The 24,463-nt window shown below is 32.6% G+C and overlaps 3 protein-coding genes across 6 annotated transcripts; all 3 read right to left on the bottom strand.

Annotated features, from left to right (window-relative positions):
- Nucleotides 1–379: 379 nt before the first annotated feature.
- Nucleotides 380–4,924, bottom strand: LOC100644177 (trypsin-1). Of its 2 annotated transcripts, none has more exons than XM_020864768.2 (6): nucleotides 4,671–4,924; nucleotides 4,073–4,166; nucleotides 3,429–3,591; nucleotides 2,966–3,180; nucleotides 1,045–1,247; nucleotides 380–639 (listed from the first exon to the last, which is right to left on the bottom strand). In XM_020864768.2, exons 1-6 carry the CDS (start codon nucleotides 4,731–4,733, stop codon nucleotides 457–459), a joined length of 921 nt encoding a protein of 306 aa, XP_020720427.1. In that variant the 5' UTR covers nucleotides 4,734–4,924; the 3' UTR covers nucleotides 380–456. The 2 variants fall into 2 exon arrangements, with proteins under 2 accessions (XP_020720427.1, XP_003397612.1); XM_003397564.4 differs by having other exon boundaries at nucleotides 2,966–3,168; nucleotides 4,671–4,922.
- Nucleotides 4,925–7,393: 2,469 nt separating this feature from the next.
- LOC100644408 (trypsin-1) lies at nucleotides 7,394–10,696 on the bottom strand. Of its 2 annotated transcripts, XM_048408614.1 has the most exons (5): nucleotides 10,641–10,696; nucleotides 10,390–10,552; nucleotides 9,196–9,404; nucleotides 8,188–8,439; nucleotides 7,394–8,097 (listed from the first exon to the last, which is right to left on the bottom strand). In XM_048408614.1, the coding sequence occupies exons 3-5, from the start codon at nucleotides 9,329–9,331 to the stop codon at nucleotides 7,976–7,978; spliced, it is 510 nt and encodes a 169-aa protein (XP_048264571.1). In that variant the 5' UTR covers nucleotides 9,332–9,404; nucleotides 10,390–10,552; nucleotides 10,641–10,696; the 3' UTR covers nucleotides 7,394–7,975. The 2 variants fall into 2 exon arrangements, with proteins under 2 accessions (XP_048264571.1, XP_003397614.2); XM_003397566.4 differs by having other exon boundaries at nucleotides 7,395–8,097; nucleotides 10,390–10,678.
- Nucleotides 10,697–16,728: 6,032 nt separating this feature from the next.
- Nucleotides 16,729–21,574, bottom strand: LOC100644527 (trypsin 3A1). Of its 2 annotated transcripts, none has more exons than XM_048408613.1 (7): nucleotides 21,070–21,574; nucleotides 20,267–20,435; nucleotides 19,313–19,472; nucleotides 18,305–18,510; nucleotides 17,581–17,783; nucleotides 17,424–17,481; nucleotides 16,729–17,275 (listed from the first exon to the last, which is right to left on the bottom strand). In XM_048408613.1, exons 1-7 carry the CDS (start codon nucleotides 21,172–21,174, stop codon nucleotides 17,142–17,144), a joined length of 1,035 nt encoding a protein of 344 aa, XP_048264570.1. In that variant the 5' UTR covers nucleotides 21,175–21,574; the 3' UTR covers nucleotides 16,729–17,141. The 2 variants fall into 2 exon arrangements, with proteins under 2 accessions (XP_048264570.1, XP_048264569.1); XM_048408612.1 differs by having other exon boundaries at nucleotides 17,581–17,786; nucleotides 21,070–21,570.
- Between the last annotated feature and the right edge of the window lie 2,889 nt (nucleotides 21,575–24,463).

Below are 24,463 nucleotides of genomic sequence, written 5' to 3'. Positions count from 1 at the left end.
TAATTGTTGTATAATTTGTATAATAGAAACGTTTATTGACTATCTTGTCATTGAGCATATTATTTCATTTTTAAAATGATTATAATTTTTCTTTATATTTGAGCAGATCGTATAACACTCAAATGATCTTTTAATTCGTAATAATTGTAATTAGTCCTCTTTTTTAGATGAAAGATCATGTACGGGGAATGTTTGAGTATTTTATGAATACTTTTTAAGTAATTCCTAGGGAAGTAATTCGTACATTACTTACATTTGAGCATATTCTCTTAGAAAAAGATTTATCAAAAAGCAGAATAAACATTTGCTTGTGTAGAAATTACTCTCTACATGAATATTAATACAAGTAGCAATATCCAAAAAAAATTATCCCGATTCATTGTTGCTTCATAATAATAATTAATATAATACAGAAAAATCTATTGTTTTCCACGTTGTTACATATAACAATAGATCTTAATTTTGTTCACAGAAACATCCCTCTCGCGAGTGGTAAACTATCCAGTTTATGTATCGTGTGACTCTTGTGTAAACGCCAGGGTATCCTGGTCGAGCACATCCGTTTCCCCAGGATACTATACCTATGAGTTCGTATTTCTTGTCTTCGCGTTCGGCTATCAGTGGTCCTCCGCTATCACCCTTGAAGAAAGTAAAAATGTATAATTTCATCTATAATTTCATCTATAATAATAATTGAGAAGAAATAATTTAACGATTATTTTCTGCATAGTTGTACTATCGATTTAAAATCTATGATTATAGGTCTAAGGTGTTCATAGTACAAATCGTCCGACAGAATTCGTAATATTTAATTATTTATAATCCTTAATTGATATTGTACGTGATCAATTTTAATTCAAATGTATCATAATCTACTGCGGTGGGATAAATGAAGATAAATGGAGATAATTATAACCCCGTAAAAGAATTTTTTTTGTATCTAAGTAATTTTCTGCTAAAGTTTTATCCACTGCGCGTATATGTCAAGATACTTCCGTACAGAATGAGCAATGTTTGAATATTGATAAGAAATTCAGATCTCACCTGACAAGAATCCTTTTTCCCATCGGGATATCCAGCGCACATCATGTTATCAGAGATCATACGTGGACTGTAGCTTGTGTTACGGCAATCCTGAAGGCTCATAACCGGTACCTCGACTTCCTGCAGCAGGCAAGATGGCTTCCCATCCTCGTACAAGGTACCCCAGCCGGACGCGATTGCTTTCGTTCCAACGTATTGCTTATCTGGAAACATTAACGTGGCCCGTATATGCAACGATGGAAACAATTATCAAACAGAAAGAGTAAGAGCCAGATTACGATGCAATGCGAACAAACACGCGAACGACCTATACCTGTGTCATAGCTGGCTAGAACGTTTCGTATTTGAGCCATTCGATTTGATCCACTTGCACTTTTCACCTAGTCGCTTGACACGAATTATGCAATTTCGAATAACGATTGCCACCGCGTTTTTTCATTGAGTTATGATTCGAAATGGCCCGTTATCACGCGGTTGCATTCGCGAAAGCTACCCGTATGTTGACTAATTTCTGCCTGTAATTCAGCCCCTTCATGAATCAGCCAGTAAATAATGCGATTATCGAATGAAACATGCAACGATATGTGTTCGATCGATGTAATTATTTTATTTTTTTCTTTGAAGTTGCCATACTAGATTTTAAATTGAAATATTATCGACAGTCATTGACGTAGATGCATTCAGGATGTATGCGTTTTGTAGGAGTACTTTAGTCGTTTCCACAATTTTACAGCGGGGAAAGTACACTTTCCATCTACATATTTCTGTTTTAGATGTTTTTAAGATAAGATGACCTTCTGTTACTCGTATTCTTATATGGGTACTAGTCAGTAATAACATTGAATTTATTTGAAGTGAAGACTATATGATGGTATGTGTTGGATATTTTTAATCGTTAATTGTTTTTGTTTTGATGACCGTGGAGAAGGAAAATATGGTTATAAGATAATTTCAGAGGATGCATTAAATCATTTGTGAGGCCGTGTATTTTTCTGTTATGAAAGCTTAAGTTTGTAGTTAGAAGATTAATGTAGCAATATCTCATAGATTTGAGTTATGCTGGCTTTATTAAGCACCGCATTGCTAAAGCCGAGATGTCTGTGGTTGACGTGTGAATTTATTATCTCTGTAAGTACTTGGTAGAGTTTAACGATAGGAATTCGTTCACACTTTTTTTGATAGAATTAAACAAAAACATATTGATCGATAGGAGAAATGACACGCTTTCGACTAAACAGATAAAGATCGATACAAGAAGAATTTGTGTTAAAATTTTTAACTTAGAAGTAGGTCAATTTTTTGTCATTCGTATGCTAATTCTGATCGTCCAAAATCTTGTTAAGTTTCTAGCTAAAATAAATGCGATAAATGTGTTTCGAAACTGAAAAAAGTTTTTAAGAATTACGGAATTCAAATGACGAACGTTCTCAAAAGTTTATATTAATAATGCTATCTTACACAATAATTACTAATTTACTAATTAATCGACAAATTACAAGTTGTAGACTATAGACTTTTGTTATAAAACAAGTTTGAAAATTTTATCATCACTGATTAATACCAGTTATAATTTATCACAGCGCATTTTACATGTGTTTATCGCACGATGAATGCGATATTATGAATCGTAGAAATTTCTTAAAAAACTACGATTTTTTTTTTTGAAGAAAAATAATTATTTTGTTTTCTCAAAAGATTATGCACTAGTTATTGGTACACTAATAATCTATACCTTATTGTTTATTATTAGCAATATTAATATAAATATAGTATTTTGATGTCAATAATAAAAAAATAATATACTAATAACATTAGCAATTATATATATATAACATTTTAAAACACAAATTTAATTAGCAGAAGGAAATGCAAATGTTAGCAATATTTGCGTTTAATGTAATAAGAAAAGTAAAAGTCGCACCTTTTTCTGTTGGCAAACATATGGGCCTTATAGTGTCGCTGAGAGGCACTCTTTCGTTCAGCCGTAAAAGCGCGATGTCATTGTCGAAATTGAGGAAACTGAAATCACCGGTTAACACTCTGACCACGTATCTGGTCTCAGCTCCTCTCTCGGTACACCTGTCGTGTTCACCGAACGTGACCTTGATCATGAACCACATGAACCTGAAAATGGGGCTAGCAAAGCTGATCATGCTTCTCTGGAGAACTGAATCATCGCTGGTAACTTAAATGACAGATTCGAAATGTTTTGTTCTATCAATTATTTTTCTGGAGATTTTAACACCTGAAGCTATAGAAATCCTGTAGCAACTAGAATTTTGTTTTATTTTCGAAAATTTGGAAATATAGATATATGAGTACGTAACGTGCAAGTCACGTGGGTATTATAGAGGGTTATTGCTTATTTTTCAGCGAATGCTTACCCTTTGACACAGTGAGCCGCGGTCAGGACGTAGCGATCATTAATCAACGTTCCACCACAGTAGAATTTGTTCAAATACGAAAGCCTGGCCATCCATGGGAATTCGTTCATGCGAGTAGTTTGACCACCGACTATTCGGCTTTCTTCGTTCCGCAGACCGCAACCTAATACATAGTTTGAACAGGTAAAGGTGTTAACAACCTGGTTTTCTTAAATGGAAAACGCAGTTCATAACGGTAACGAAAGATAAGATAATAAGTTGATAATATCGATTGGAATTTAATGGTAAGATGGAATTTAGAATTTGATGTAATATAACGACGTTGGGATTAAGTAATAGCGTTGAATAGAAATTTAGTGCCTTTTGTGTGACTGCTTTTTGTTTTAGTGAGTGTGGTTATGTATTCATTATATAAACAGTACCAATAAGTAACATTTAAGTAATAGAATTTTAGTTTCTCAGTTAGCAATAATAATTTTATTTTGTACTAGATGATATTGTATTTATTATATACATTGAATGTATTGAATAATATAATTAAGTAAATATTTCGAATATTCTCAATATTGTGTAACCGAATTTTATATCGTCATTTGTAACTCGTTACTTTTTATATTGTTAGCGAAGATAGAAGCTGTACTTACTACAGTAACAAGGTGCAGGTGCTTCCATGGCGTACGGTGGTTTGTTACCAAAAATACCAAAAAAGTTTTTCACCCTCTCACCGAAAGTACTTGCCTAAAAGTTTTATGTAACTCTAACTCAACATCAGTTTATTATCATCTAACAGAATTAACATTTCTTTTTTAAAAATAAAATTTGATTCATATTATACGTATCATATTATTCATATTATCGTGTAACATTTTTGTACGAAATCGTTCAACTATGTAATCTGCTTATTATTAGGTATTTAAGTTTCAATAATCGTAAACCATAGGAGATCGTCGCCCACTTACGTTGCACCTAAACCTAAATGAATTAACAAACCTACCAGACCACTAAATCTACACGGTTATCATGAATCATAAAAATTATTAAAACAATTTCATTATTTTATAATATTCTATAATTGTCTAATTTCAAGCGAATTCACAAGTAAAATCAATCAGTGAAAAAGTATTAACAAATTTTTACTATTTTATAGTATTCCATATTTCGAAAATTACCACTTCTATTAATATTAATGATATATTACTAATATCACAGTTCAAGGAAATTCTATCAGGAAGAAGATCTTACTTGACAAGTTTTTGAAGCCAGATACAGACCGACCAATAATACAACGCACTGGGAAAACTTCATTTTCCGTGATCAAATTTAGTCCGTGTTATTATCCGTGTGAAGTTTCACGCGTCACGTTCCACAGGAAGGATTCTTTATTGATGAAGGATCCTCCGCGCGGGCGCTGTCAGGAACGAGTTACGGACATGTCCCTAGCTGGGAGTTACTATCGCCAGTGTCCCACGGCGACTGAGGACGACTCAGGTCGAAGAGGTAATTGCTATTCCAGAAGAGAAGGAGGGCACGACCGACTGGTCGGCGACTGGACAGTACCTGACCAGTTCGGGTTCACGTTCAGGGTCGAATTACGGATGACTGTTATTGACCGTCATCAGGGTCACGCTAACTTTTCAATGGTTGCCATCGATAGCTGCAATCTTATTTTTTCTCTTTCCATGGGTATTGACTTAACCACAGATTCTAAATATAAGATAATATTTTTTGCTATGATTATAAATGTTACGGACGAATATTAGGAGTAATTTAATTTTAATGCTCGTCTCTTGTGTGTATCATTTACAGAAATTGATGTATATGTTATAATTACTATACTGATCAGACAGTGTGTTTATCAGTCAGTCATTTTTATGTTTTTGGTAAAGACATTAAATAACTGTAAAAGTGTCTATTATTCCTTGTAAATGTGTTTATTACCTATACTTGTTGTTAGATGTTAATATATGTACATATATATTGATTGGTAAGTCGCTATTACATTTATTGAATTAATTAATCCAGTATGTTATATAAGTGTGATTAAATTAGAATTTATTTGAATTTTAAATAGACAATGATTAATAAGAATAAAATTATATTTTATTTGTCGTATTTGAATGTATCTCTTAGAACGAATAAAAAGTACATTTTTAAAAAATTTTGAGATTTAATCCTGACGATGTTGGCACAAAGTACATAGAATGTCATAGAAATCATATACGATATTTTAATACTGTAAACGTCTTTTTAATAAATAAAGCTTAAGATAAATCTGATAGTAGAGTAATTTAAAAATTCTGTTGATTATGTTATTTGGTCTTCAAAACAACTACGAACTATTTAATTCCACGGAATACTTTATTTGTTCAAACATGACATTGCGACATTCAAGAAAGGAAATGTTTTTCTTTCACTTATTCCTGTCGTGTAAGTAATCGAGACGCGCCCAAAAATTAATGCCTCGAATGTATTATGCAGATTTAAAGGGAGAAGACGTTTATGAATACCTATCTGTATCTTATTATATGCAAAACTTTTATTATACATACTGGCGCGTCAACCGGTACCGTTGAACCGCAAGCGTTTTGTATTAATAATGTGCCATTGGTTCAAGATAGACATGAGACTATCCGATATGCCGATTAAAGTCTGGTTTTTCCACTTTCGACCAAGTTACGATATATTTAATATCGTTTGGCATTTATCTGCGATCTCGAATGTGTGGCAGAAGCAAGAGCTCTTCGATTTTACGGTATCATCGACGAGAATTCACTTTTAACGATTCTGTTTTCCTCAACGACATTACAAGAATAGTTGTTGAATAACGTCATATTTATGAGGGGACGAGGAAAGATCTTTTAAATACATTAATAATAAATTATGAATCGGAATTCTTATTTTGTATGAACAAAATGTGTAACATTTATTGTATGTGTATCATGATTGAGAAGATGTAATATTTATACCGAAGAAATTAAGAGATTCTTAGTTTTTATTGGCGCTTTAGAAGAATATTTGCTTTGCACATTTGTATAATTTTAATTAAATTAAAATAATTTTAAGAAATCACAACATTTATTGAAATTGAAACTTTGAAATTGCATTAAAATAATTAAATTTCTGAGTAAAAATTCTCTTACCTAAAGAGTAATTTTTATGCAAAAAGAGATGGTCGCGCATATAAATTTCAAGGACTTTCAAGGATTTTTTTTTTTTTTTTTAGGAATTCCACTTAATACAAACTTCTTTACTTAGATTGTTACTATCCTAAAATAATAATTTCGAAACTAGAAATAATTAGAATTTTAATTAGAATTAATGAGTTATTACTAATATCAATTAATATTATTACCTGAAAATACTAATACTTGAGAGAAAAATTGAAATTAAAAGAAATATAAGAAAAAAGATTGAATATCATTTGAATTTTCAATTACAATATTTGCACTGTTGAAACTCATTTAAATTATATCTCAAAATTAATTGCATTAGTATACATATTACGCGTTACGTGTGACTTTGTAAGTGAAATTTATCTCTCGCAAACAGTTCCAATATCAATGTTAAGCTATTGTGTTACCTTCGATATAGATATATATATACATTTACATGGCAAACGTTATATCATTGAGTACTGAATTGAAAGATACATACATGGTGCATCAATGCACACGCTGTCGTCCTGATTTCAGTAGAATGTTAGCTTCATTAATTTAATCGTGGTTCGACAGAAAACCGTTACTGGTAATTATTCTAGCAACGTCCAGCCGCCATTCACGCAACAAAAGGTGTGACACCAGCATACTTCGAATTATACAATATTCATACATATTACATTTTGAAAATATATATATATAAAATAAGAAATTTCAGGGAGCAATTACGTTTTATTGAAAACAAATGAAAACGAAAAACATAGATATTTATTATAGAATTAAACAAAAAACATTACAGATTACTAATTTAATTAAAACGTATAACAACTTACTAAACGAAGTTCATTGTTGTTTTCTTATTTTCTACATTTTTTTAAGATCGATTGGATTTCCTTAAATGAATACTTTTATATAGCGCGATACATTAAAATATCTCTTCTTTGTTACTATTAAATGATTATTCTAATGTCACAGTTCATTAATACATTACGTACAAGATAAAAAAGTATAAAAAAGTAGTAACATTTATCGTTCACGTATAAAATAACTTTATGTGATAATGACAATTAACTGAATCATTAAGTCACTAGAATATGAGCAACGATTCTTTGATAATAGAATATATTTTTTAAAGATAAGACTCACGATTGCATCGAAGATGATTCAAAAGACGTGGCAGGCTTATAACTACATGCATTTTAAAGTAATCTTCTATTTTATACCTAATCAATTAGTAAATTCATACTAGTAAAAAAATATAACGATTCTCAACAGTCACGCTTGAAAATTAATAAATAATTACATAGAAATATAAAATATTATTGCTTCCTATGAAGATAGTCTCACAAATTCTTTGTACAATTATGGTTGTTGATGGTCGTTCGATCATTTTTAATTTGTACATATACATCCTTCTTTCATATTCGTATTGATCCAATTCAGGTACCTAGTTACCCTGGTGTATACTCCAGGATATCCTGGTCTTCCGCAACCAACACCCCAGGACACTATTCCTGTATTGAAAAGTATATTGAAAGATACATCTTGATAATTCGAAAGTGAGCACGTTAAAAGATAAACAGGAAGCTATAGTAATTTCTTACCAACTATTTCAAGCCTGTCGCCTTCGTGCACAAGTAAAGGTCCGCCACTATCTCCTTGACAAGAATCCTGACTGCCTCGACCAGCACAGATCATGTTTTCCGTGATTCGATTAGCGCGATATTTCATTTTACGGCATTGTATTAAACTTAATATCGGCACTTGTACTTCATGGACTTGTCCAGCAAGCGCACCTCCTTCAGATGTCCGCCCCCAGCCTACCACGGTGCCTTCTTTACCAGCTGGATCGCTACCTGAAATTATTTCAATGAATTTTTGTGTTTTATAAGAGAAAGGTCTAGGCAATCCTTAATATTAATTAAGTTATTTTATTGCCATTATTTTGTAAATTTCTTTTTGTAATTTTTTATTTTTAGCTATCAAATGCTAAATTTAATCATCAAATAAACTAAGTTAGTTTCCAAGTTCTTATTCCAATTATTAAATCAATTCACTTCCCAAATTTGGGTATTTTAGAAAAAGAACGAAAATTTAATTTAACAAAGTTACATATTTATTGTTATTTTATAGTCTTTTTTATATTAAGAAACGCGTTGTTGTATCAGTTGAATTTTCGGGTTTGGCTTCTAGAAAAATTTAACAACGACTATACGCTTGACGAAAACGCGAAGCAAATATCACCGGTTGCAAAAGTGTTAATCTCTTATGTTAACATGGCCCATTGTAACAAAAGGTGAATGCACTTGTATGTATTTTTGGAACATCGCTCAAAACGTTGTTAAAATTTCGATCTGGAAACGTAGAATATTTAATGGAAAAAATATAACAAAATTATATGTTCCAAATATTTTGTGTTTAATTTTATATTCTATTTAAAAATAGTACCGAGAGGAAAACCAGTTTTTTGTGCAATATTTTCTGGACACATCGTAATTTTCGTTCAAAATACTCTCTAATATCAGTAATAATTTTACTAAAGAGAGTTAAATATTCCCAAACATTAACAGACGTACAATTGCTCATCTCTTTTTACCTTTTCTTTTTATTACCTTTTTGAGGTAAACATACGGGTTTGACAGTTTTAGAAAATTTCACAGATTTGCGAAGTTTCAATAAGGCGACGTCGTGATTGTACGAATTCATGTCGAAGTTCCTGTGACGAATTATAGCGCTCACTGCTCTCATTATGGCTTTTCCGTCGGTATTTACATGTTGGTCGTAATCACCAAGTATCACGCGGATCTTCGACCGTTTTAATCTGAAAGATAAGTGACATTTCATATGTTACGGCGTGAAGAAAAATTTTATACATTCCTCGATGCTTTTTTATTAAGCGGAGACCAAAATATCGGAAATCTGTTGATGGAACATTGAAAACCAGAGAACAGATTAATCTCTTTTAATCTATTATTGACGACTAATTTATTTTCTATGATTTTCGTTCTTCATTAAATATATAGTAAATTTAGTTTTTAGATAGATTTTATTCTTAAAAAAAAAAGAAAATTATAATTTGTTATAGTACTAAATATAATTTCAAATAACTAGGAGTCAAGAATAAAAGTGAAGTAAGTTAAAATACTAAAACTTCTGGACATTTAACGATCTCATTTCAAATAACTCAACCTACAAAATAACAAAGTTCAGAAAAAGAAAAGGACTGCTCATTCAGCATGTTTTTATTTCAATAACGTTCATACTTTACTTTATCCTACATAAAGACTTACACAAGAAAAATTATAGAAACTTTAAAACGCTTTAAAACTTTAAAACGTTTCGTAGAAAGGAAAAAGCTGACAATAATTTTTAACATGTTCTCTCTTGCAACAACATTCCGTACGTGGGAAGTTGGAAAAGCTCAATAAAGGTATCTGCACAATTGCGTAGCAGTTATAGAAACCTTTTATGAACGTACTATGTGTATTATAACATAGAAACATTTTGAAATTTCATTAGCAGTATGAAATACTGATTGCGTCATAAGACACGATTGAATAACAGACAAACGAAACAAAAGATTTATAATGAGATAATTATAAAATAAAAGCATCCAATAAAATATATTCAATTCGTATTAACCATTGGCACTCGTTTTAATGCTTTTAATTACTAAAATAAAATACACAGTATACGTGAAAACTTTTATACGATAAATGTTCAAACATTTTAAAACTGTAATAATAAAGTTTCAAAGAGAGGAAAATAAAAACATAACAAAATTCTATGGAGTCCAAGAAACTTACCTACGTACACAGTGAGCAGCGGTAAGAACGTAATCATTGTTAACGAGGCTGGCTCCGCAATGAAAGCGACCCTCGTACACAAGTCTCGCCACCCACGGATATTTGTTTGGGGTTGTTGGTTGCCCACCGACAATTCGGTCCTCCTGATTGGATATACCGCATTCTGAAAAGCAATTCATCGTTCGTTATTGCTTGTTACGTGTCACCGTCAACCGCTGCAGGAGCCGGAAATAGCGAGGAACGCTTTCTACCGTAAACTGTTACATCGGTAGCCTAGCACGCAATCATATGTAGGTACCGACTGACGTTATTACACTGGACATGGTCAAGTGTAAATTCCGTCACGTGATGTAATAAGTTTGCAAAGTCGCGTGGGGGAAAGTGATTTTTCGATCGCACTTTCGTTCCTTGCCGATGAGGAAGAGGCAAGACAGATAGAACGCTATGAAAACTAGTTCGTAGATTTCTTTCTTTCCCCTCCCCACCTTTTTTTTGTTTGCTTGTCAAGATCCACGGAAGTGAAACTAGTTTCTAGATATGTTTTATCTTCAAGCGAATCGATTTGAGATTTTAGTCACGTAATTTAGATTTTTGATATTATTATTCTCTTTCTATTATAATGAAGATTTTAATAAGAAACAAGGTATACAGTTTTGTCTAAGTTAGATATATTTTACTTGTTCATTAAATCCTCTTTCTGTATCTATTTGTTCCGCACTTGATCCCTTCCTTCCATTATTCATCTTAATTTCATATTGTTAAAGTTACTATTTTATTTATTAATTCCTATTATTAGTATTTTCTGTTAATTTTGTTATTTCTAATTACTAAAATATTGAACTTAAATTAACTGCTCTCTCTCTCTCTCTACATCTTTTATCCGTATAAAATCCATACATTTCTAATGTATAGAATATCAATAAATCTAATATTTGTGAGAATAATTTATATTTTTAACAAAATTCTTATTATCGTAAAATAAATAGCTTTAAGAAATTTTATTTCGTAGCGTTATCGTGTATTTTAAAAATGATAATATCAAACTGATATATTTAACATAATTTATTTTACAACTTTCTACTGTGCTTCTACCGTTTCTTGATTTATGTACAGCTATAATTCAAAGAACGTTGTCGAGAATATTTTCATCATTAATAATCGTTTCTGCAAAATCACGAACAATTTCTAAAAATGCGTAGTTTCAAGTAGAAAATAAAATACAGAAAAAGGAAGAAGGAGAAAGTGTCGTATCTAGCATACAGTACAACCTTACCGCATGTACAATTCCTTGACACAGCATCATCGTCATCCAAGCTGCTACTTATGTCAAGGCCGAATAATTCATCAAACAAGAACTTGCCCTTTCGATTGCGAGTCGAATTCGTTGTCTGAAAAAAAATGCATCGGTCACTCTTCGGCTGTACGTTCACTCTCCATTTCGAATAAGCAAGAAGAACGATCGGGGAAAGTGACCATGATCCGAATTATGGGTCAAGGCCTGCGTCGTTAAAATCGATTCTACACGAACAAACTAGAAATCTTGTATATTACTCATAAATATAATATTCAGAAAATTGATTCTAGTAAAAGTATCACGAGTATAAAAGCGCGATTGAAAATTATCCTCAATTTCGTGGACATACATGTAACAATTTCTCACTTATATTCTTGGATCAGTAATGAAATATTTGAAACTGTTCATGAATGCATCAGACAAAGTCTTGCGACGCGAAGTAAAATTTACGGTGAATCGAATAATAAGTGTAAAAGAGACGGGAATTTCATAAATCTATAATTCCTCAATTACATTCCTCGTCCTACTAAAATATTCGAAATTATTCATGAGCGTCTTACACAAAGTCTTCCAAAGTACAGGAAAATTTCTAATAACTCCAACAATAAATGCAAAGGAGATGAATTTTATGAATATATAATTCGTCCATTACGTTCTTCGATCTGTATGTAGATGATATGTACCGAGATATTTAAAATACTTCTCTTCATTTTCATAGGCATGTTATACAAGTTCTTCCGAATTCAAATAAAATTTACGATAACTCCACCAACAGGTCTAAAACTCTAGTAACTCGCAACACCCATTAAACGTCACTCGTAATCTTCAGTTTCACTATCAAATGTATTACTTACACTAAAATTCGACGTGGTCAGTGAATTATTTTGCAGGAACTTCACATTCAAACATATCACATGAGCGAAAAGTAACAAGATTAATCCGAAAGTCCATATTTCGCGCGATATGCTTTGTCGAAACATTTTCCGGTTAGAGACTGTGGAGAAATGTCACGGTAGAAGGTCTTCCCATTCGTCGACGAACCTTCCTAGACACTCCATGTATTCACTGAATTTTCCATGATAGTGCATTCTATCGCGTACCGGCACACCTTCCACTGTTCCTTCGATTTCTTTCTCCTCCTTCTTCTTCTTCGTCTTCTTCACATTTGCCCCTAGATTTAATCGAGAGGCTGCTGGAGATCGGGCGGACGTGGTGCAGACGCTTTCACCGCGCTTCCACGAAGACGTCGGACTGGCTGAGACCAAGACCAACACCGAGTGTTCGACTCACTCTCGAAGAAAGTTCTTTCACTATGTCCTGTTGCTCTTCCCATTCAGTATGCGATGCCGATCGCACATGATCCTCTCGTTTCGAAATTGGCAAGATGGACGTGAATTCGTGTCACGCGACTGCCCAGATTCGTTATATGGCACCGTGTCTTCCGACTATTCGATGCTGTATAACATTTGCATTTGATTCATTAAAAATATTGATAGTTAATTAAGATTTAGACTTAGAAAATATCTAGGTTAACTTTAATTAACGTGTGATTATCAAACTGCTGATCTTTATGTTTGCAATCTAAATAGAAATTTATTTCAAAATGTACCTAATTACGAGGCTGTAGGTAGTTATTTTAATTCATATTTTCACAAATGTGGCATGTAGACAGGTTGTTTTAGCTGCTAATCTTCTAACGAGTAATTTACTCTTGATAATTTATATTTTTATATTTTTGCATATTACGTGAGAATTGTGCGCGTTCTTGCACCTTCGAATTTTCCATGTGTAGGTTGTGAATGTTCATATATTTATGGAAATTTTAAAAAATGCGAGAACGTAGAATAATATGTAACATTAAAATTGTATCGATCGTTCGATTTAATACACAGAGGAACTTTTTTAAAATAGAAATCGAGAATTTGGAACTGTTTGATATTCCAATGGCAATTACTTTCGACAGACCATGGAATTGTTTCAGTTGTAAATTATTTCAGTTGTAAATGTTAGAAATTCGAGACTTGAAACATTTTCAGCGATCTCTCGAAGTTAGAATTTTAAAAATTCTAGAAATAAATTCTGTGAATAAAAGATATGCAAGTATCTAACTATCAACAATACTTTGACACCGATGTATTGAATTGTTGAAAAATTTCTTCCACAGTAAATATATTGTATATCGTATATGATATTGAAGGAGAACGATTTGTCAAAAATTTCTATTAAATACTAAAACATTAAGTTGAAGCCTACTCTTGGAAAGAGAAATCGGAATCGATTAATTAATAAGATTTCGTTTTTCAACGAGAAAACGTTGAACATTGGCCAGAATGTTTTATCCCACTCACTTCGTGGAATGTACCACAGTATCACGATCATTTATTTTTGTTTCCATGCTATTTTTCTAGTGACGAAAAATTGCTGAAGAACATAAATATAGTTTGTTGGAAAAGTGTGACTAAAGTCATAAAAAAAAAAAAAAAAAAAAAAAAAACAGACCTTATATTATTCTATAAAAAATTAATTCTATAACGATATATTGGCTTGACAGTTTTTATAAATTCTGCTACAAATTTTCCAAATACTCTAATAAAGATAGTGATTTTTTATATTTACGTGAATAAGATGTTCGTGATGAAGAACGACGATCGTGATAGGTATACTTAAGAGAGATATAATGAGGTCGTAAATTAATTCCTGATATGAACTGAGCAATCCAGCTATAGTTACAGTCGTATACATCTTATATAAGCATTTTGATTTTTCCTAACTCCAATCTTCCATGAACCGCTATCGCAAAACTCATTCGTGAATCGATATGTCTAATTTCATTTGAATATATGTACGTGAAAAATAGTAAATTATGAGTTTCTTATCGAAGAATATGCTTTCCCGATTATGCATATATTATACACGAATTTTTATATTTTCATATAATTTAATAATACGTAATAATGTATACTAATATAATTTATTACGCAGAAAGAAACAATTCTGAAGTATGATCTTGACCTAAATCTCGAACTTTATCTCCCGATATATATTCGAAATTATTGTTTTGCCTCTTAAAATACAGGAATCTTAATATCCACCCGATTTTATTATTTTACAACTCTCCCATCAACGGTACATTAAAAGCAACCATCTGCAGATATTCTTTTGAGATAATCGCACCGTGGAAATCGGCCGCGTTACTTCTGCTTGTACGATTCGATTTGACCATTCGGTGAAATATAAAAGAGACACGTTTCCGGTGCCCTTTCAAAAAATTTCTCTTCTAGCGGCTGACTGGACGGATGGCGACATAAATGTGTTTCTATCCTTGACAAATGAAATCACGCGGTGAATACGAGTTTTGTCATGGGAAAATGTTATTAAAAAAGTTCCTTGCTGCTGGAACACTCAGGGCTTTGCGTTTACTTTATATCTGCCCTCTGACCGTCATGTGCTTTCTCCGACATATAATAAGAGTTCCTGTTCCCAAGAATTTCTACCAGGGTTGTTTTTCAATCGGTATTTTGTGATCTCGTTGACAACGACTCGGTTTAGTAGAACATTTTGTAGAACTTTTATTTGAAAATTATATTATATTTCCTTTCCTTTTTTATTATAAATTGGAAGTATCTGTAATTAGTATAGTGTTTCTTAAAGCTTCTTAAATTGTTTTCTGAAGGTATATTGGTGTAAAAATTGTAAAATACATAAATTTTCTTAGCAACCTTATTATATAGGTATTCTTCTTTGTGATTTATCTAATAAAAATCGGTATTTTTATTCGTCAGCGATCAGGTTAATATTCATGTATTTTTTTCAGTGTTATATCTTTATCCTTCGTATAATAAGCAGTTAAAGTTCTGAAAGAAGAATTGCATTAAAATACAGTAATTCAAAGAATAAAGAATTTCTTATAAACTAAAGGTTATTGTGTGTAATAAAAGCATTGTATGAGTTTCACTTTATGGATTACCCAACAATTACAAATATTTTACGTAGTACCAAGTTCATAGTTCTTGCTGTAATAAATTATTAAAAATTCGGAGAAGAGTCGCGTTAAAATTTAATAATTCACAGAATGAAAAATTTCTCGCGAACCAAAGAGAAACTTTCCCTGTCATCCTTAATAAATATAAAACAATTACCAAGGATAATTTTACTTTTTACAATATTCTACCTTCATCGTGATACATGATTAAAACTTTAGGAACTTTCTTCATAAGGAAGCTTTAAATTATATAAAAGAACAATCTGTATAAATAACAATAATTAGTAATTATTAACTAATAATACAGATTAACTTTACTTTTTACAAACATTTTACCATTCTTATCAAATGTTCAATGTAACAAAATGTTCTGAAAGTTATTTTTATTTAATAAGCCCGAAGAGTTGGGATTCCTTGTTTCATTTCGGGAAGAATTAAGAGTCGTTGGTAACGACTGGAGGTTTCACTAACCCACATTCACCGTTGAAAGCAAAACGTTACTGTCTACTGACCCGGTTTCTGTTATTGCCTGTTCATCTCGATCGAGGACTGCCGTTTATCTGACATCTCGTTGCGATGTCCAGCCTTTTTTTCCAGCCATTCTTTCAGCAACCGTTAGTTTTTACCGGTTTGTTCCTGACGGAGCTTTTGTTCTCATAATTAGTCCGCAAGTACGATCGATGCGTTCACCGTGATCAAACTTCGAATGAAAATTAAGCGAAGTTTGAAAATTTCTAATCGTGATCATAATGTTTCAATTATTTATGAATTTCCAAAAGAATTATTTTCTCGATTCCATAGATTCGGATTGATTACATCGATGACAACACGATCAAAGGTAAAATATGTTATCATTCTATAGTTATTGCTTAAAGATATTAAAGTGGTATAAGAGCATGAGAAATATTATGTTTACGAAATTGTTTAATTTTGTCCTTCTGCAAATTAGAAAATTTCAGTATAATTTTATTTATTTTATAATAATTTGAAGCATTAAATGTATAATAATTTAAATTCTTCGTACTATGGTTTACACTGGAAGGCTTCAAAAACAACATTCAACTATTGATAAACATGTTCTTTATTCAACAACTGTTTCATACAGAAAATGCGACATCACAGAAAATCGGAACTTCTTCATGTATATGTGTATACTGGACTAGATCACCTCAGCTACATGCAATTGAACAAACAATTGCAATAAATTAATAATAGGCTATAATGGCTCGATTGTACATATTCTATAACTATTTGCAGTCAGGTCGCGAACAACAGACAAATATGCAAATATTCATCAACTTGTCAGAAGAAAATTAATTACCGAATGTTCTTCTATTTCGTCTTAATACTGACCGTACTGTTTGAATGTCTTAATGCGATTGAAAGTGTCATATTAATAGTGTTCGAAAGGCATGTGTGTCCCTAAGATAATATATATATACTTATCATATCAGTAACTATGTTTAAAGTAGGAAATTAATGTCGACGAGGTGGTGGGCATACGCATTCGTCATCTAAATGATCTTTAAGCCATCCGAGGTAATTTGTTAACTTTGTGTAAATTCCTGGGAAGTTTGGTCTTGCGCATCCACGACCCCATGAGATGATACCTGAGCAACAAAAATAATTTGAATATGCGATACAATATGTATTAATGTATTATAAATTATAGATTAATATAAATACGAATAACAAGAGAGATAGTGATAAGTAGCGAATAATTTTGAAATTATAATAAATGATGAATAATAATATTACCAATTATTTCTAAATGTCCAAATGTTCCTTTCACATGCAGAGGACCACCGCTATCACCCTATGACATAACGTTATAATAGAAGGATAATTCAGATTATAAAATATTGTTTCGTATGTTGTTGTATGCGGTACGATTTTTGTCTAATAGGATACTTACAAAGCAAGCATCGCGATTACCCGTTAAATATCCTGCACAGAACATATTTTCACTGATTCGATTCTTCTGGTAACCTGCTTGATCGCATTCTTCCTGCGACAAAATTGGGAGATTGACTCTTCTTAATTCATTGCTCACTGGTTCGCTCTCTCCCGTTCGACCCCAACCAATCACCGTGGCAGTTGCACCAGTGTAGTCGATAGCTTCTAGAAGATATACGAATCTTACCTTTATTCAGTAGATGATACGGTGTATTTTCACGAAATCATAGTATGTTTTCGCAAGTCGTCAAATTTAATAAACAAATTTTTAAGCAGAACCATACGAAAGTAAAAGTAAATGAGACTAAAACAGGACAATATTCGAGATTAAAAATGAAAACTAACATAATGAGCTAACTTTCGTCTTGTAAATTTTTTTACGCTTAATAAAATTTTATGATTATCTCTGTCGCGTAGTATATTCTTGCTATAAGATGCGCGATATATTTGTTTACGAAATATTTACACAGAATTTGACTTGTCTCATATTAAAATGCGAATTAATCAGAAAAAATAGTTCGCTTTTCTATCTCCTATTTTACGTTCTTGTAGTTATTTAACTGGCAGAAATGTTATTTCAATTTGTATGTTATATTTCATTTTAGTATATTTTTCAATTCAATATAAATCGTTCGTCTGGCTATTGCATGATTTGTTGAATCCAACTACAGAAGTATACTTACTGTCTTCAGGCAAACAGGCAGTTCGCACGATACCATTTACGTTCACTGTTCGATCCATTTCGATAATAGCAATATCGTTATTGTACGTGTATGAATGAAAATTTTCATGTATAACAACAGACTTGATGCGGCGAATTATGGCATTTTGGTCCAATTTTGTCCGATCATTGTCCACCAGGACGAGTTTGATGCTTCTTCTGTCGAATCTGGAATTTATTAACACAGTTACAGAAACATTGAAAATACAAATTTTCCAATGACGTTTCATTAGAAAAAAGAAGAGCATTTTAATTCTATCGCTGTCAGTTAGCATTTAGTACATATATTTTTAAAATTAAATGCACCAACGAAAGTTGAAATGAAAGTATCATTTCAACAAACGAAGTTAAATTAATATCATCGTAACGAATTTCAAGCTTCGTTACTGCAAGCAGAGAGAGAGAGAGAGAGAGAGGGAGAACTGACGAAGAACTTTCAACATTTCTTCGCCTCATATTTTGTATTAACAAGATAGACAAGAAAAGGAAGGAAAAGTTAAAATTTCATTTCCAAATCGTATTAGCTTGACAAAGAAACTTTTATACGTTTTCAGAAACAGATGGATTTGCGAAAAGCAATCTACTTTATGCAATATAAGATCTAATGGAATTGACGAAATTTTATCGAATTTCACACATTTCCGTGCCATATATATCACCAATAAACTCACGATAATTATCACAAGCATCATTTTCACTACACGGTGAACAACGTTCTTCAATTCAGCATCTAAGTAAAATAAAAGTAAAGTGGGTAAAACGTATGCAGGAGCACGTACTGCTAAAATTTAACAATCCGTTTAGCTTTGTTTAATTTAACAAACCGATTTACTCCGTGCAATTTCTTTAATTTCTTTCTTTTCTTTTAAATTAATTTGATAAATTGACTAAAGGGATTAAAGCGAATTAACGAATACATGTATGCAGGCATATTATAAAATATTTTGCGTGAGAGAGAGATGATACTCACCCAGATAAGCAGTGAGCCGCTGTGAGTACGTGTTTCCGCGTGATTAAACTACCGGCACAGTAAAATGTGCCTTGTTTGGTCAGGCTAACAATCCATGGATATTCGTAAACGCTCGTCACATTCCCACCGACGATCCTTGTTTTCCTACCCACGCCACAAACTGCAACAGGTACGTAGAAATCGGTCCACAGGTGAAACGTGGTTGCTTATTTTTTTACGCCATTCCAAATATAAATGTTTGTATCTTTTTTAGTCTAATATAATAATTCCGCAATTGTTACATTCATCGTAATTATTGTTTTACATCTATGAAGATGTTACAGTAATTTTATAATGATTTTGAGCGATACTGGCTGGATTAATATGTTGAGAGAGTTTAAGAAAAACATCTTGTGTAATATAACGTAAAAATAAATTCTGCAGCATGCATCGAATGAAAGTTGCAAGATATGTAAAATAAATGTGAATTTATATTCGTTATTATTGTCGCTATTTTAATATCGACATTTGGTTAATTCTCATAGTAATCGATATTGATCCTGTTTCAATTAATTATGTATGTATGTATGTCAATAGCGAGTTGTATTTCGTGTGATTTAAAAATTAATTCTGCGATATATGTAAATTATAAAATTCTCAGGATACAAGTAAATCCATAATAGTTATAACACAATTATTATATAATAATAATCATCCTACGTGTTTAAGTAAAAATTGAAGAACCAATTTAGCGCGAATTGCAAGTAATTACGATGGTTTTTTTAATTATCTAGTCGCTAACATCAAACATTTATACATTTTTTAATTGTTCTTTTTTAGCAAATTTCTTGTTTATTTCCATCAATGGTCTCATTGAAAGTAGTCGCAGGCATTTTCTCCTTTTGAAAAATGTGGGATAAATCGTGCCATGGCACTCATACGGTCTATCGCTCTTATTACAGCGTTCTTAATTACCACAGTCGTTGCAGATGTTCGGCCTCTTTGATGGAATCGAAGAAGTTGAATTGAAATCGATGTAAGACACCTCGTCTATTGCCGATAGATCGTCGACCTCGGCGCTCGTAATGTTGTAGTGTATTTGAACGTTTGACGCTGGCAGGTTCTTCTCCTTGTTCCTTATTACCTAAATACAAAAGATAAATAATATTGGGATTTCATAATTGACATGCCACGACATCCAAACAATCTATTAAACTTCAATTAAAGTAAGTACATCATAGGTGACCTATAAGTGTTTCGTAGAAACTAATTAATTTGATGTTTCATTTAAGACAGGCTATCAATCGTATTTATCGTGTAAGGCATAGAACACCACTTAAATGACCCAATTCAAATCTATGGTCAATTTAAACCGACCACCTACAATTAAACTATAAATGTTTATGCAAATTCATATTTTATATTTTTATCAATATAATAAAAAAGATAGAATCTACATAAACATTTACCTAGCGTATATTTTTTCACATTTAAATTTCCTCTACACGCATAATCGTCCTCATTCTACTTATGATTCAACCTACTTATGACCCAACAGAGTAGCGTATCGACTTATGATCCAATACATTAGTAATATGCACCGATTGAAGATTAATGTGAGAAAAACAAAGCACCCAAATAGGAAATCATTTCAAACTCATCATAAACAGGTAGGTTACTTTGTTATAACTAATTACAACTAATATATAATCCATTTCGTCGCGGATAAGGATAACTAATTAAAAGAAAAAAAAACAGAATACAAGAACATAACTCACCACTCGCGGGAACGCATGGCTGCAGCAACTTATCCAGAGGAGGATCACGACGAGTGTTCGTTGCATTGTCGCGTGGTTCGACATATCGCGTGTCCCGAATGGCATATGCAGCGTGCGTTCGGTTTGCTGGTAGTCGACGAGCGGACACACAGGCGGGATTTCGATCTCTCGTGTGCTGTACGATATCGGTGTAAGGTACTTACTGCTCGTGCACGTGCCTATGCCAGGCGTGAAAAGTCTAAAGGTACCGTGGCCGTTTTGCCGTTTTATAGTAAATTATAACTATTGAAGAAACCGACCTACGCTGGTCGGTGGGGATCGTCAACCTTGAGTGGTGCGTTTGCATTGGCAGATGTTGCATGTGACAGCGTTTAAATCAGCCGTAGTATTCGTGTACGCGGCGTTGTCTCACCTGCACACTCGTTTATCACTGATACACACGCAAAAATAACAATGTCCCATGAGTAAACGAATAAGTAGAATTTATGTGTGCGAGAGACCGAGTAACGACCAATGTCAATCCTCACCACCACCACCGCAACAGTTTTTGTCTCCTCCTACGTTTCAGACCCTTTCGTACCCGTCCTTCTTTCCTTCCTCTCGAAGATCCGGTAGACTGGATCAATGTCACTTTCGTCAGACGAAATTCTTCACGACTCGCCGTCGCTATTGTTTTCCAACGACCGAACACTATCAGACGCGTGTGTAGTTGAGACACACTAATTGGAAGGGTTTCGTTTATCAAGTGGAGCAGGTCTTTTTGTTGGTCGTAGGTTCGTGAAGATCTTTACGCTGTAGGTTTTTCATGGTAATATCGATAGACAAAGATTGAGTATTACTGAAATTTTGTGTTTAACGGTAGAACAACTGTTGGTGTAGTTGAAATGATTAATTTAATAATTAATAATTTATAAGTTTAATTTATTTTTCACGATAGGAATTTTAGAGATATTATGCACTTTGGGGGATTTGAACGATTTGTCGTAAAATATATGAATAAAAACTTATTTTTCACCTTACACTATATATTCTTTTATGCAGCTTTCGTTTTAATTTTTGATATACGTTTTATAATTCAATCTAGTAACTACAACTATAATTTTTAATCATTCAATTCGCCATTTTATTCCACGAGTTCCTTCTCCAGGCAGCTTCACAATTGTGAAAGGAAACAATGTACCATCATGTCCAAAAGATATTTAATCTATCTAACCTTTCGTCCACGCAACATTTACATATTATTCAACATTTTCATCTTAATGAAGGGTGTTTTATGAATAATGTTATACGTTAACCGTTAATGTAAGAATTAAAATGTAACGCTAGAAAGGAATCTGCATTAGAAAACTATATTTATTAAACGAATTATGTATGAATTATACATTAAAATTATTCATTTTGACAAAAAGTCAGAGTTTACGTAGAGCTTTGAGGCGGCGACAGAAATTATTGTAGGTCCATGAAACAGTTTTGCCCTATGCATAAGTAGTAAAGATTTTACTAGGCGAGATTCTAAGAAGTTTGGTGAGAACATTACGTGGGTTGCTGTTGCGGTCTGAAACCGGGTCAATGTAACCAGTCGTTTGCCCTTGTCTTCAGATTCGTAAGGCTAAGGCAAATGTTTAACGAGTTACGACTTAGTCGGAAACACATCGTATCTTTCTTCACGCGGAATTCTTCACGTGTTCCGGAAAGAGTGTAGCAACTCCATTGAAACAATTATTGCAGTCGTGTTTGATTAATTATACAACACGTGTTAGACTGGAATCTAAACATTATTCACATAATTGCTTGAGTAAAATCGTTCTTGTTATCTTATGTAAATTCCAGATACTATGTCGGTTTATTCGTTGCCTTTTAACGGGGTTATCACTTAAGTTTCGTATAATAGCTTCTGGGCTATTATCTCTAAATAGGTTTTGATTATCTGTCTGTTTCGAGTGGATAGTGTGAACGTAATAGATGAAGGAATGTAAACAAATTTTTTTTTAAAAAATGTTTAGGCAAATTGATATTTTCGTGAAAATAACTAAAGAAATGGGAGCTTGTTTCACGTATTAAGTATTATAACAAATAATTTTGTAATTTGGATATTTTGTATATATATTTCACTAATTTTATATATTTAAACGGATAAATATTTAACCTATTAATTGTTAATAGTAATATATATTGTTTAAAGAACTAGTAATATATATTGTTTAAAGAATTTATAAACGTGCAACGTTTTAAAAAACAACGGGATATATAGAAAAAGGAAATACTACTTATACTTTACTTGGGGGAAGCATGTTTCCCTAGGGTTTATCGACTCGAATCGTAATTTTCACGTGGCTATTGATCGCATGTGGTCCAATAATTATTGTCTCTCTCTGATTTCGCCGCGATTCGTCCATGTCGATTGGCGTACCGTTACGTTCAATACCGAACAAGTTTCGCTCGTAATGAGGTTCCACCATTTCGACATTGGAATTCAATTATTCAGGGTAAGAAACTGTGCACTCCCTTACCTCTTGGTGTTGGTAACACACAACGATGCGCACGTATTTTGCAGTGAATGGACTTATACGAAGGAACGAGCGCAATTTACAGGATGATTGTGTCGTTTATGGAGCAAGAAGTCGTGGAGAAACGTTGATTAAACAGAGAAGCAAAACTGCAAGATCGTTCGCATGCAAGAAAGTGTTCGATAATTTATGAATGCTCCTGGTCACTTTTAATGGCCTTAGCATGTTTTTTAATCAGAAAATTAATCGATCACGTTCAGAAGATCGCTAAAGGATGTGCCTTCCGAATGTAATTTAAATTCGAAACGCAGCAAAAATTTTCATATTTTCGCAATGGTATTTGTGTTTTTTTATTAATTTTGTTCAAGTCCTCTGAGCACTTCCTTTTTTAAATAGCCAAAGGTTTAGGTGTAGGAATGATCTTATTCAGGTTTGATAGTAATGAAATATCCTGTCGAATATTGAATGTACATTGCATCACTTAAGTGAATTTTAGTAAGAATTTGATAAGGAACCTGGTAATTTTTTCGTAAGATAAGTAGAGTGTAATTGAAAAGAAAAGAATGATAAAAATATATAATTTTCAATTACTGGTAAGTGCAAGGCGTGGAGAAAAAATTGGAGTTAGTGGAAGTAGTTACTATTTATTTGAAGTAGAAAGCTATTTATTTGAATCTTCGTAAAGATCTACATTGTCATTTTCGAAGTAGTCCCCACGGAATCCATACACTTAACCCAACGTCGTTTCCATTATGCAAAACACTGTTGTATGGTTTTTAAGACTGAGAGATCTCGTTGTGCGACCCCCTATTGGGATATATCAAGAACTGTATTATTAAAATGTGACAGAAACTCGCGGATGGCGAACGAAATGTGGGACTGAAGTC

Source organism: Bombus terrestris, chromosome 9, assembly GCF_910591885.1.
Source record: "Bombus terrestris chromosome 9, iyBomTerr1.2, whole genome shotgun sequence".
Taxonomy (NCBI): domain Eukaryota; kingdom Metazoa; phylum Arthropoda; class Insecta; order Hymenoptera; family Apidae; genus Bombus; species Bombus terrestris.
The sequence above is the reverse complement of the archived record's forward strand: the minus strand, read 5'-3'. Positions and strand labels throughout refer to the sequence as shown.

Bases quoted from the DNA above. Each gene is read 5' to 3' on its own strand.
- LOC100644177 (XM_020864768.2), bottom strand. From the start codon at position 4,733: ATGAAGTTTTCCCAGTGCGTTGTATTATTGGTCGGTCTGTATCTGGCT. The intron at 4,167-4,670 runs GTAAGATCTTCT...TAAAACTTTTAG, and splicing joins TGGCTTCAAAAACTTGTCAA to GCAAGTACTTTCGGTGAGAG. The intron at 3,181-3,428 runs GTAAGCATTCGC...CAGCTTTGCTAG, and splicing joins GCGGCTCACTGTGTCAAAGG to CCCCATTTTCAGGTTCATGT.
- LOC100644408 (XM_003397566.4), bottom strand. From the start codon at position 10,568: ATGAATTGCTTTTCAGAATGCGGTATATCCAATCAGGAGGACCGAATT. The intron at 9,405-10,389 runs GTAAGTTTCTTG...CTTATCTTTCAG, and splicing joins GCTGCTCACTGTGTACGTAG to ATTAAAACGGTCGAAGATCC. The intron at 8,440-9,195 runs GTAATAAAAAGA...AAATAATTTCAG, and splicing joins CGTATGTTTACCTCAAAAAG to GTAGCGATCCAGCTGGTAAA.
- LOC100644527 (XM_048408612.1), bottom strand. From the start codon at position 21,174: ATGCCATTCGGGACACGCGATATGTCGAACCACGCGACAATGCAACGA. The intron at 20,436-21,069 runs GTGAGTTATGTT...TTTTGTATTTAG, and splicing joins GCCATGCGTTCCCGCGAGTG to GTAATAAGGAACAAGGAGAA. The intron at 18,511-19,312 runs GTGAGTATCATC...AATAAATTCCAG, and splicing joins GCGGCTCACTGCTTATCTGG to ATTCGACAGAAGAAGCATCA.